The sequence below is a fragment of the Homalodisca vitripennis genome, chromosome 4 (genome assembly GCF_021130785.1).
Source record: "Homalodisca vitripennis isolate AUS2020 chromosome 4, UT_GWSS_2.1, whole genome shotgun sequence".
NCBI classification, from domain to species: domain Eukaryota; kingdom Metazoa; phylum Arthropoda; class Insecta; order Hemiptera; family Cicadellidae; genus Homalodisca; species Homalodisca vitripennis.
Window position 1 is genome coordinate 108164409 of NC_060210.1, and position 13773 is coordinate 108178181.

General features: G+C 35.6%; 1 protein-coding gene across 3 annotated transcripts in view; it reads left to right on the forward strand.

Moving 5' to 3' along the window:
* LOC124359936 (GDP-L-fucose synthase) overlaps positions 1-13773 on the forward strand; it is a 163119-nt gene extending 149346 nt beyond the window's left edge. For all 3 annotated transcript variants that reach the window (XM_046813103.1, XM_046813105.1, XM_046813104.1), the window contains 2 exons: positions 5057-5185; positions 13430-13773. In XM_046813103.1, coding sequence (XP_046669059.1) covers positions 5057-5185; positions 13430-13665 — 365 coding nt within the window. In that variant the 3' untranslated portion in view covers positions 13666-13773. The remainder of the gene's footprint in view (positions 1-5056; positions 5186-13429) is intronic.

A 13773-nucleotide genomic window follows, 5' to 3' on the forward strand; every position in this document is an offset into this window, starting at 1 on the left:
ATTAACTTACATTATTCTAAATAATAATCATATAACAACAGTACACTTCAAAAATACCACTGCTATGAGAGGTTTAGTTATGCTATTCATTCCACTGTTTGGCACAGTGCAGATGCATGACAGTGAATTTAAAAGATTTTTATCTGACACACATTCTTAGTGGAATTGTTAATATTTTGAGGTTCAAACAGAAAAAAATCCAAGTGAGGTCCCCTTTCAAAACCGAGGCCCTGGCAACCACCATACTAATATAGCATAAATCAGTAACTTGTAAGCTTGAAGCTAAAGAATTACTGATTAGAACTACTAGTCTATTTTGAGTATAGTGTCAAGTCTTCTTAATTTGTGGATATATTTCTTAACCAAGCATTTTATGAGGGCTTCCAGAAGGAACAGATGTTGGGACTAGATTTGTAGTGGGTGGGGCTAGAACTACCATACTGGGGAAAAATGATTCCTACACTCAATACGCCTCAAGCTATGATAGCGGGAGTTCTGTATCTCTCCTACTTTTTTTCATTATAACTAGTTTAAATATGAGCTGCAATTGAAAATCTGCAACTTGTGAAGTGTGTTCATTAATGAGAATTTTGGGCAAAAAACTACAAAATGATTGAAATTTATTGCCAACTTTTTGACCTTTATAAGAATGGAATAATAAGTGAAAGTATAGTGAGGAAATTGTGTATTGATTTTAAAACCAGATGTCATTGTTCATGACCAAGATCACAATGTGTTTTACATAGTTTGGATTGAAGACTTGTTGATTCAATAAAAATATTCGTAAAAATTATTGAACTTTCAGAACATTTCCCCAAATTTCTCATAGTTTAGTTTGTGAAATTGAGTGTAGAAGCTTGGCTAGCACAAATATGACAGGTGGGTTCCAAAACTCAGACCACAAAAACAAAGGTATGCTTCATCACTGATTTTCTTTGAAGACTGATAAACATGGTAATGAAATACTCGATTGTACCGTAACTAGAATGAATCATGATTGAAGCATGTTAATTGGGAGACAAAAAGGCAGTCTATGAAATGGAAACATGCATTCTCTCTAAAACCCAAGAAAATGTCTATAAACTCTTGTCAGTCATAAAGGTGTTAGCAACTGTTTTCTGGGACATTTTGGGTGTAATACTAGTTGATTTCGTTGAATGAGGCTTGACAATCAATGCATAATGGTATTGTGAAACACTGCAAAATTAAAGCAGGTGATACAAAACAAACATTGTGGAAAACTTAGCAAAAACTGTCTACAACTAATTGTACCCGATAGTTCTTGGATGGGAGGTGTTCGATCATCCTCCATACAGCCCAGATCTGGAGTGAGGTAATTACCACATCTTTCCAGCAATGAAGATCTGGCTCACAATGCTGCACTTTGTGAATGACACTTAACTTCACACTTCCTTTAAGAGAAGTAAACTGGTAAAAAGGTTTACAATTTTTTTAATTTTTTCATACGGAAGTAATTCTTCATTCTTTACTGAAAACAATAATGTTTAACACATAATAGTATTTTATTGTTTAATTTTTATTTTAAAATATGCCTACACTGAATTTTAGTGCCGACCTCAAAACGAGGGGTATTGCAGCAACATGAAATGTAGTATTGTCATTTTTAACATTTAATATTATTCTATTTCATACCTTCCTCTTTTGTTTTTCTTTGTAATAATACAACTCCTTGTATTTCTATTCACAAGAGATGACCTGCTTAACACGTTCGCTGCGGCAAAAGGCCCTCATAACGTGCCCGATGTGCCGCAAAATTTGAACTCGTCTTCTTTCATTCATTTGGGCTTATATTGGTTCATTATGATTTTAAATAATCATATTAGATGGTATACGTGCTTACGAGTAAGTAATGGCTGGGACTGTCCGGATAGTGGCCTGCATTTTTGGTATAGGCATATTTTTTAAGTAGATAAAAAATCGTAATAACTTACCAATTGTGATATCCAAAAGAACCCAGAAATGTCCCAGATGACCTTGATTTTCGCTGGATCTGTCTCCAAGCAACGGAACTGTCCAGACAGTGGTCCCGCACACAGCGTATAATAGCGTGGCGCGGCACAACGCTGTTGCGTGGTTACTCAACACAAAAAACACAGAGATATATTGTTTGAATAAATTTAATATGAAAAATAACACATATTCATTACAAAGGATAATGTAAGAGCCCGTTTATTAGACACAAAAATTATTTACAGTTCCCTGTTACCAGTTTGCAGTCTTCAGTGGAAGATGTCAAAGCATTTTTCAGTACATAAACCTGGTTCTCCCACACATGCCAAGCAAACATATCTTGTTTGTGACTTTTTACCCTCTCAGGTACACACTCGGCATGTTTTCATTTTCAACCTATTGCTGTCAGGACAAAGCCCGAGTTTTGTATGTGTATTCCGAGATCTTGGAAATGGTAAAACTGGTTCCTCTTTCTTGGGGAGGAATGGCTCCAAAACTTGAAGTCGAAATGCATACATCAACAATTTTCTGGCTTATAAATTAGGAGTGTACATATTGTGGAGCTGGTGAGCAATTGTCATGATCATTTGGAGGAAATGTGCAAATATTTCCTTATACCAAATATATTTTTTGCTCTGACGGGTAGTAGACCATCATTTCGTCTGACCTATCTACGCCTTTCACGAACGCATTGTACTTTACAATTGGGAGAGGTTTATCTCTTTCTTCACCTTTTCTGTTGATATAAGTAACCATTACATTTTCAAACTCTGTTGAAATATACATCACTTGCCGTTTATCTTTCCACTTCCCAATCATAATTCAGTTTCTATACATTGCGATTTTTTCACCTTTTTGTAGCTGTGCTTGTTTTACCTCATCGGGTATATACTTTCTGTTTGATCGCATAGTACCCGTACAATAAGTACCTTTCTAAAGAAGCTTCCTTGCTAGTGTAACGCTATTGTAATAGTTGTCCATATATATTGAGTGAGTGTTATAGAATTTGCCATCCAAGAGACACAATACAACATTTGCCGTGCCCTTTCCCACCTAACTTCTTCAGTTACACCGCAGTACACAAGAAACTTTATAATTAGCCCATGTGGCTCGGTCAGGGTTACAATTTAGTACCACATTTGTGTCAACCCTTGATTTATTCTAGTATCCAGTCGCCTCAATCCGCTGGTTGCTGGCGACCATACAGGTCGAACATCATCATTGTCTTCACTATCGCTTGCCGATTCAAACTCCTCTTCATCTGTAGAAAACATAACCTCCGACTCATCGTCAGAGAAAGATCTTCCTAAACCACTTGGACCCGGTTGTTCATCCATTCTAAATAAAGGAAGTTATACCACATCCGCGGAAATAACAAAACTAATACTAGTAAACACGCCGGCAAAAGAATACTAGTAATTTATTCACTCGTAAACAAAGCCTGGGTTTTAATGCACACTGTTTATTCAACAAAGGAATAACCAAATGAACGAGGAATTTGGAACAACATTTAATTATTGTCCACTAGATAGCAGCTATAAACAAGCCAAAAGTCATATGTTCCATTGACACTGTCCGGACAGTTGAACCCAGGTGGAACTGAGTTAACAGAAAGTAAATGTACTTTGTATAGAACAAGTTTGAAAAGTTTCAGAGACCTACCGCAAGATTGAAGCACGTAACAGGTGAAATAGCCGAGCGCTGCAGGGTTGGTCACGCAACTGTCCAGACAGTGGTCCGGAGTTTTGGCAAGGGGCACGATACTGTCCGACAGTGGCCTGCAGCGAATGTGTTAAAAAATGACAATACCCTAAACTCAAAAGAATGTCTGAATCATGTAATATGAAGTACATGTCCTAAAACAAACTTTTTGGACTATAATAAATTAGTTATTGGTACCATGATGCAGTAACTTCATTTAATGATGGTGCATTGGGAATAGCAGCAGTTTTTAGAGACCTCAATCTCAATATCGGAAAAACACTGAACTAGGTCTAATTACAAGGGACAAAGCAAGAATACAAATAAAGGTTGAAAAAGCAGCTGAAAACATTGCAAAGAAAGAAAGAATCAAACTAAGCCAACAAAAAAGGAAGCCAGGAGGAAACAATGACCCGGAACAGTTCTAAAAGTAATCCTTTACTTTACATTTTTTTCTATGGCGATTTCCCGGAAAGCACTCTCTAAAGACAAATGTTTCTTTATTTTTGTTCCAGGTAGTCCTGAAATTGGTATTGCAGATATAGTTTACAATAAGGCACTATTTATAGAAGAAACATTAATATAGGCCTGACTAAGAATTAGGTTTTATACAAAAAAAATTTGATTTAAAAAATCATTTTTTCAATGAAATTAAAATAGTTTTGTTAACATGTACCTAACCTTAAATCTGTATGATTTTGCCACAGTGACTTCAACATAAACTAGAGAAAGCTTGATAAAAATTCTAAAAACATAGGTACAGTAGATTTTTATTACAGGTATTTATATACATAAATGTACTTCCATAAGAAATGCAAGAAGAGCATTTCAGCAGCTTTCTTCCCTTAACCAGTGGTTAAGGTCTTGTCAGAAACTTTCTTTAAAATTGGAATCTAAAAGCTTGTGTCACCCTATGATAAGTGCCTCAATTTGAACAGCGATTATGTTGAAAAATAGCTTTTAAAAAAGTGTTTATTATAATGTTTTTTTTTTCACTTTGTTTTTTTTTATTTTAAAAGTATGTTACTTTCTGATCAGCAATAGTATTTACTTTGTCACGCAATGTTTTTAAATGTAAGTTTTTTATGCTATAGTTACTGTAAAACAAATTATGTTTCTTATATTTGAAATATTACTTCAAAAACTGTTTCGTATGGCAGTTATTGGAAAAAATATCCCTATGATATCTTTGAAATAGAGTTTAGTTCCTACTTGTTAAGAAATTCTTATAAGAAATGTTGTTTACAAATTTCCTGCATTTGTATACCATGAATTAAAAAATAGCAACATAAAAACAGATGATTCTATTCAACATTGACAGTTGATTATTCTGCGCATCCCTCTTTGTTAATGTGTATGTGGAATAATTCTTATATATGTGCAGGAGGAAAGCAGTTTGAGGTTCTCGGCTCTGGCAAACCTCTCCGTCAGTTTATTTACTCTCTGGATCTGGCTAGACTATTCGTGTGGGTGCTGCGCAACTATGAATCTGTTGAGCCAATTATACTATCAGGTATAGAAGTACTAATTTATTTACATATTATAATGATATTAAGTCTAGCTAGATTTAGATTATTCGTGTGGGTGGTGTGCAACTATGAATCTGTTGAGCCAATTATACTATCAGGTATAGAAGTACTAATTTATTTACATATTATAATGATATTAAGTCTAGCTAGATTTAGATTGTTCGTGTGGGTGGTGTGCAACTATGAATCTGTTCGGCGGGTTATACCATCTTGTTTAGAAGTACTATTTTAGTTATTTTATTGAAGTTTGTTTTTTACTATGGAAGGATTGTGAAGAAAACAGGATTTTTCTGAACATTTGCAATTGTTTAGTGATAAAATACAGTCATAAACACTACGTTTCCGGATCTGCAATCTGATCTCTTCTTCAGGTAAACTAATCTGTGACTACAACCTAGTTAAATAAATAAAACATACTAGAGCGTTGTGACCAACGAACTATACTACTGGAACGCGCACTGCCCATAAGCCATATGTTGTGTTTTCCGGTCGCACACAGCTGTGCATTACTGGAGTATCTATGGACTTGCAGGCGCTTAAAGTGGGCAAGAACTCGCCGAGTTGTACGGCGATCAACGGGACGATACGGCATCACGACTTTTCATGCCGAAACACAAATCGTTGTTGTTATTTGCATTGTTGGCAACTCTTCCTGTTTATTACGTCAAGACGTCTGATCTGAGCATCTCAACTAGTTTGTTTTCCTTTTATTTGTCAATGTTAGTAATGTTTGTTATTTCGTGACATGGTGAAGAGTTGCTCTGCGTGCAACTGCACGTCCAGATGGACTAAAGGCAGCCACATTTCTTTTCACAAGTAAGTTCTTACTATATCAATCATGTCAATATTTATTTGCAATTTCCAAAATAGTAATTTTCACCAATATTATGTTCTGTATTGCCAAATTATTAACTGGGTTATCCAAATCATTAAAGAACGGTACGACTGTTAATGAATACATTAATAAGCTATCATTTTTTAATCATGAAAAATAATTATATAGTTGAAAAACATGCTTGTCACTCAATTATTTTATCCGCATTGACCCAAGATATGTTGGTCGTTATAGCACTTATAAATGCATAAACTTATAAATCATTTGCTAAAAACAGTATCTACTGACCTACTCTACTTTATAAGTATGGGATCTTTGTGATTTTCAGTGACCTGTATTTTATTATTTGTTAATTTGTTTGTTTTGGCTTTCAATTGAATGATGACAATTTACTAAAAAAGTGGATTACTGCGACAAAGAGGAAAAATTTAAGCAACAAACCATACTGTTTTATGCAGTAAACATTTTACAGAACATGATTACCATTTAATTTTGCCTGAAAATGTCTAAAAAATGAAGCAGTTCCAACAATTTTTTATTCTCCATCTCATATGCAACAGCCACTGGAGAAACGGAGGAGGATTATTGTCAGAAAGAAGGCATCCATTGAGCTACCTAATGCTGATAGGTGTGATTTGGATTTGTCTTTGGATGATAAAATTGAGAGTGCCATGTATATCATGGAAAATTATGATAGTTCTAGTTTTAAGGATGAAATTTTATACTATATTTGTGGTGTCATTGTAAGACGTATTGAAAAATGTATTAAATGTAACGATTGTAGTTCTGTACTCCATGCCAATGATTCTGATCTTAGAACACATTAACTTTTTAATGATTTTAAATCTAAGTGTAAATTAATTAGATCAAGTGATGATGTATTGAAAATTGTAAAATATAGTTATTTGCTCAAGTTATCTCAAACAATTGCGACCACTTCTCAATCGACATTGGGAGCAGGGCCGGATTTACCAGTTTGCCGCCTATAGGCTTAAGATAATTTGCCGCCCCAAAAAGGGGAGCACACACACACACCCCCCGCCAAAAGTGGGTCCGGCGGTCCGGCCCCCCCCCCCCCCCCGGGAAAATTTGCATTTTTCAGGAACAAAATAGTAATTTGGATGGCGTTTTTAAAGCATTTCGTAACAGTTTTAATGTATTATAAATTTTTTTAATGTTTAGTCAAATAACGGGGAAATATCGCGACGCGGTGGTTAGGTTAGGTTATTTCACGTTATTTACCGACCGAGAAACACAAAATAACGTGAAATAACCTAACGCCGCGGCACGATGTTTTAGCTTGATCAACAATCGATATGTTCGTATTCGATTGTGCCGGTGGAACTATATGGAACTGCAGCCCAAATAACACACATTTTAGAAAATGTGTATTTTTTGCAGACTTACACTTACTTGGAATGTTGTTAAATATTTTCAAATCTTGGAAAATTGTTTAATTTAAATCAATCAAATGGTTTTGCAAGGTGAAATTAAAGTTGACAAAATTATTTGAATAACTGGTTTATTATAAGCATGAGTTGAAATATTTAAAAATAACGTTTAATTCTAATACAAGTTCATTGTGTGATTAACAGAACTAATTTATTGTATATACAGTAGGCTATTTACATTTTACAGAGCTTTCTTACGAGCCTTTTTAATTGAGAACTCTTTAATTAAATCTTCATAAGAGAGCTTCTTTGTTAAATTTGCTTCTATACATAGGAGGGAAAGTGAATTGAGCCTGTTTTCAGAAATGCTTGTCCGTAAGTAGTTTTTAACTCTTCGAAGGCAGGAAAAGCTACGTTCTCCCGCGCAATTAGTTGCAGGTATGCACAAACTAATTCGTACTGCTATGTCCAAGTTAGGGGCTATGTGCAACGAGTTCTTTCTCAAAAAGGTAGAAATTCCTTCCAACGTTTTATCTGAGGGATTGTCCATTCCCACCGCACAGTGTTTTTGGAAGTGAATGCACTCTTCAATAAAATCGGAATCTAAGTCATTTTGATAAATTTGATGAAGTTTCGTTGCCTTGTTTCTTAGTTCCTCTTCTGTGATGTTGATGTCTGTTTTGCTGTCACACAATTGAGTCAGGAAGTAGAATTTATCTACAAAGTCACTATAGGCCACTTTTCTTCTCTTAAATTCACAAATAAAGGAGTCTAGAATTGGAAGAAATGTGTTAATTCTCAAGTCATCTCTGCCAGTCAGGTTGACTTCTTCACTCCGGGTTTCGTCTGGCCAGACTTTTCGCTTGGTTTGTCTGCTTGTGTCTTTTTCGTATGAATCGTATGTTTCAGTTTTGGTTATCTTCATACCCAATTCCTCGAAATAAGAAAAGTTGTTTCTTTCTGACACAAAATATTCCTCTAGAGAACCATACAAATCCCTGACTAACAAAACGTCAACGGTTCCACTTTGTATAGTTTTACTAACTTTGTGAATTCTATGGAGGGCAGTGCTCCAGAAGCATACCATAAATGCAGTCTCAAAACGTTCTAGATTCCGAGTGATTCCTTGAGCCTCACATCTGGTTGTAGCCTTTTCTGTTGGGTCTTTTGAAATTGTTGTCAAAGCCTTGTACACTTCGTCCCAAGACTCTCGCAAGCTCTGACATGCATCATCCCTAGCCGACCATCGTGTAGGACACACCCTTTTTATAGTCTTATTATTCTGATAAGAATCTTCCATTACACCTATCAGGCACTCCCATCGTTTTGTAGAAGATGTAAAAAACACATAAAGTTCTTGAAGCAACATGAAGAATCTGCACGCTTCTTCACAAGATTCAGCAGCAGATGATCCGACCAGATTTAAAGAATGAGCCGCACACGGGATGAATAGAGCTAAAGGACTTTTGCTCTTTATCTTTGCCTGAAGACCATTGTAAGTCCCCAACATATTTGAGGCATTATCGTACGATTGGCCTCGGCAGTCATCAATGTTTATTTCCAGATTTCCTAGTTCTCTCATCACACTTTTAAACATACCCTCTGCGGTATGTCCAACTGATGGGTAAGAAATCGTTCACAGGGTACACCGTCATTTAAAACATACCTGACTGCAAGAACCAACTGGTCTACATGAGACATGTCTGGAGTTGAATCAACTATGAGAGAAAAATATTTTGACTGTTTCAATTCTTCACAAATTTCTTGTCTTACATTTTGAGCCATTAATTCAATGACTTCTTCACACGTTTGGGAAGAGAGATAGTTTGTATGACCACTTCCACAATTACCATATTTTTCAATGTGAGTAGCTAAAAAAGGGTCGAATTCGGAGATAAGCTCTAAAGCCGTAAGAAAATTTCCATTTCTGTTTGATCCAAAGATTTCATCATCGCCTCTTAATGCAAGGCCTCTTGATGTCAAGGCCTTAACGGCCGCTATAACCCTGGCCAAAACCTTTTTCCAATAATTGGTTTCTTTGTCTAGCTGCTCAGTTAACATACTGCCAACACGTTTCAGAGCAATTTCTCGTGATTTTAGAGTAATGATTGCCGACTTGTGAATTGGTGAGTTTTCGTGATGACTGGCCCGACTTTCACCATTTTTCCAGTCGTTGAATCCGTCTTTACAATCAAACTGGGATTTCTCTTTGAAATTGAATGCCAAACAAGGGCCACAATAAACAGAACCCTTGCTTTTTGAGAATACCATCCACTTTCTGTCCTGAACCTCTCCATTTTTCAATGTTCGTTGAAACAGAGATTTGGATAAATATCGTTTTTGATTCTTGTATTCTCTGACGCTGTTTGAGAAATCCAGGTCGATATTTTGTTTGAACCCATTTTTTGCGATTGAATCTCGAGTTGCATCATTCAAAACCCAGAAAGCTGGATCTTCGCTGGAACAGCAGGGTGACAGCAGCTCCAACGAAAGGCTTTCAGTGGCGATCTCGTGAGGTATGATGATGTCTTCGTTTAAACTTGCTAGATTAGCTGGTGGATTTGAGCAGCTTGGCCCAGCTGAAACATTGTCGTCCAGCTGGCCGGCCGTCTCGTCAACGGAATCGTCAAGTGCAGGTCCTTCAAGTACTGGTGCAATCTCTTGTTCTCCTGGCGTCTTAAAGAACAAATCTAGCCTTTTGGTTTGTTTCAATACACGTTCTTGTTCTTCGAGTTTCTTCTTCGCCCGTTTCTTGTACTCCGCACCGCTAAGCCTCTTCCGTCCATCACTCATTGTAGTTGTAGAGAAGCTAGTAGTAGCCTAAAATATAAAACTCTACGTTAGAACCGAATAGTCAGTTATTTGGGAGCGTAATCTGCGTAACTGCCATCCTAGGGGTCCTGGAGAAAACGAGATTTGAAAGCTCTTTTTATATGGGAAGAAGGAAGAAGGTCTGGAGGGCACACATATACCAGCCAAAACGGGATCTGGAAAAATGTTGGACTTTTTTCTGTGAGAACGCAAGCAAATACAGTGTATTACTTACATGAATTTTTATGAGATTTTTTCAATTTCTTTGAGTTTCACTCGCCAAAAAATTTTATTTTGTCTTAATAATGAGTTTTAGAGTACTTTTGTTCTTACTTATCTAAAACATATGTTAAATATGCCAAAATATCTGTAGTTTAAACAATTTTCCCTTAAAACTACCAAGTAACACTCATGATTTAGGGTACCTACCTAACATTCCATGATGTAGAGAGTAACACTCATGAGGTTTATAAGGAGTAATAAGTACAAGAGCAGCGGTAATAAGCAAGTAAAGTAATTATCCTAAATTTTAATTGGTTCATTGATAACACATACGACAATTGAGTATATTTTATTAAGGGGGTGCTCTAACACGCCGCTGACCATGAAAACAGGGCGTGGAATTCAAATGATCACTGCTCACAGAATTAAGTTATCCTAAATTTTAGAGTATTGGTGTATTCCTCAAATGGTGATCTAGGATTGCCGTTTTTTAAATGTTGAAAATATTAAATAATATAGTGTAGGGGACTTGGCAAAAAGTCCAAAAATTAGTGATTTTTAACCGCCCGTTGAAGGCTAAACAGATTTTTTGAGAGGAAATTAAAAAATCGAGAACCCTAGATTGATTAGTTGTCAATAGATTTCCGTAAAAAAAATATTACTTTTTATGAGCACATTTTGTGAGCACTGTTGGAATATGATCATTTGAATTCGACAAGCCTGCAAGCGTGAAATTAACATTGCGCTTATGGGAGCCGACCGGCCAAAGGTTGCTAAAACCGCAATGGTGAATCGCCCCCTTAAAATTAAAGTTATTAAAAATTGTATATATTGGGACCTCGAAAGGACAGTTGATTTGACAACGACCCACATGTTATTGCAATGGTTACTTGTTAGCTAAAATTTTCCATTCACTCCACTCTTACATCTAAGTCTCATTCAGATTCAATCATACTTACAATTGATTGTTGACTTTAACATTGAACTAGCTGAATACAACGAGTCAACGACTTATATAACACCGTAACCGGCGTAACCGTGCCGCCGTGTGCACAACACTAACATCAACCACCAACTGACAGCGCAGTGTAGTCACTGTAGACTGTAGTGTAGTGTAATCTGTGGATGTGTGAGTCGTGAGTCAGAGGGTGCGTCTGTCGGTCCGTGACAGCGTCAGGTGACTATCAGCTGAGCGCCAGTGTTGGAGAGGTGGGGAGGGGCAGGGGAGCGGAGAGCTGTCGCGCCAGCCACCCAGGGCTGCCGGCTGCCAGGGGGTGTTGCCAATGTAAATCGGCAGATCGCCGCTTGTTGCGCGAAGGAACAAGGCGTTCGTACATATTTTGTAGTAATACATACAACGAAATAGGAAATTAAAGTGTATGTGTTTCCTAAAAGCTCTATTTATATAACACAAACTTAAACTCGTATAAGGAAAATAATATTGTATTTCACAAATATTTCATTTTAATATTTTAATTTTTTTTCAAATCTGCCGCCCCTTAATTTTGCCGCTCTAGGCTGCAGCCTACTTAGCCTATTTAGAAATACAGCCCTGATTGGGAGTTTGTAACCAGTTTACTGGTAGTGTTTTTTCAACTGGCATTTAACTTATGACGAATTCACTGGAAGCCACGGGTTATTCTTAATTAAAACTGTGATTAAACTATTTTTTTTTAAATTATATCTCATCACATCGCAAAAGAGAAAACTTTTGACATTACAAAAAAATCTAACTTATGAATAAAGGAAAAATTTGTAAAAATAATTTTATTTTCTAACACGTAGATTAAGTATGTCATGTTTGTACATTTTATGTAGTTTACTTTGAAATAAAATACTACCAATAAAAATGTTGTTTTTCACCTGGGAAATATTTTAATCTTACAGACATCTTCGTTTCCAACTTTATAAGTTAAATACCAAGTCAAAATCTCAGTTATTTTGATATTGTACAAAAATCTGTTTTTTTTTTTTTTTTTTTTTAACTAAAAATAAAAATCCACGGTAAAAAGCAGTTATTAACATTTGTAATAATAAATAAATTGTGGTATCTAACAATATTATTAAGTCTAGAAGGCGTTTTAAAGTGATGTTAGATCATTACTATAATGCCTGCCATATGGTCGGAGTAAGTTCTTGCCCATTTCCAGCGCCTGCAGACTCGGAACGCAGCCCAGGATTTCGGCTCGTTTTCTCCGGCCCTGAGCGCGTTCCATTTGTATAATACGTTGGTTGTGACATGCATAAGTCAGGAACCACAACAGAAGTGTTCTGTGTCTATTCCATGCACACTAACTCTAAAACATGCACTTAATAAAAATTGAACACTAGTTATTAAAAATGAACTACAGAATACGGATCACAATAGGTCTTCGCACACTGATCATTAGATCATAATAATAATTACTGGATCAGGCTCTATGATGGTTTGAAACAATGTTAAATGGTCCAGTTCCTCTTTCTCTTTTGTTTGGAACTTTGTTATAACGAATGCACACTCTATAAAAACATGTAGAATTTGAAGATACTCTTTCTTGATAATACTAAATAAGTGTTAGCAGTGACAGAATTAAAAGGTTTAACAATTTTAAACAATAAAAGCTGATTGCTGTTAGTTGTTATTGTTGTTAGTATGTTTGTAACTCACTGTTTGATTTATGTGATTTTACTAGCAATGTTTATAATTATTGTAAATCAATAAAATATTTGAACTGTCACTTATCATCTAGTACATAACCATTAAATAGTACTGTTTTATTACAATTTATTGTAACTTTATACAATAATATATTCATTGATTATATTTGATACTGGACTATTAGCAAAAATATAAGTATTAAAATAACCAATGTTTGACTAAAGTAATCAGCAAACACTTCAAAATTTCGCCAGCAAAAATATGTTCTCTAACATTAAAACATTAAATAAATTTTAACATTGATTGAAGTAATAAAAGAAATCTGTTTCAGTTGACGAGAGTGATGAAGTGTCAATATCCCAATTGGCTGAGCTCATTGCTACAGCATTCCAGTTTGATGGAGAAATAGTATTCAACACTTCCATGGCTGACGGACAGTTCAAGAAGACAGCAAGCAATGCCAAGCTGCGCTCACTGCTTCCACATTTCCAGTTCACACCTCTCAGTCAAGCTATTCAAGAAACTGTCAACTGGTTTAAAGAAAATAAATCAGTCGCAAGGCTTTAACAGCAAAATATTGTTGTCATTTTTTTATTTTAGTGCATTATGTTATGTTTTATTTTCAAATAAGCAATATTATTGTAATAAATATAAAAAAAAACAGTTTAAATTTAA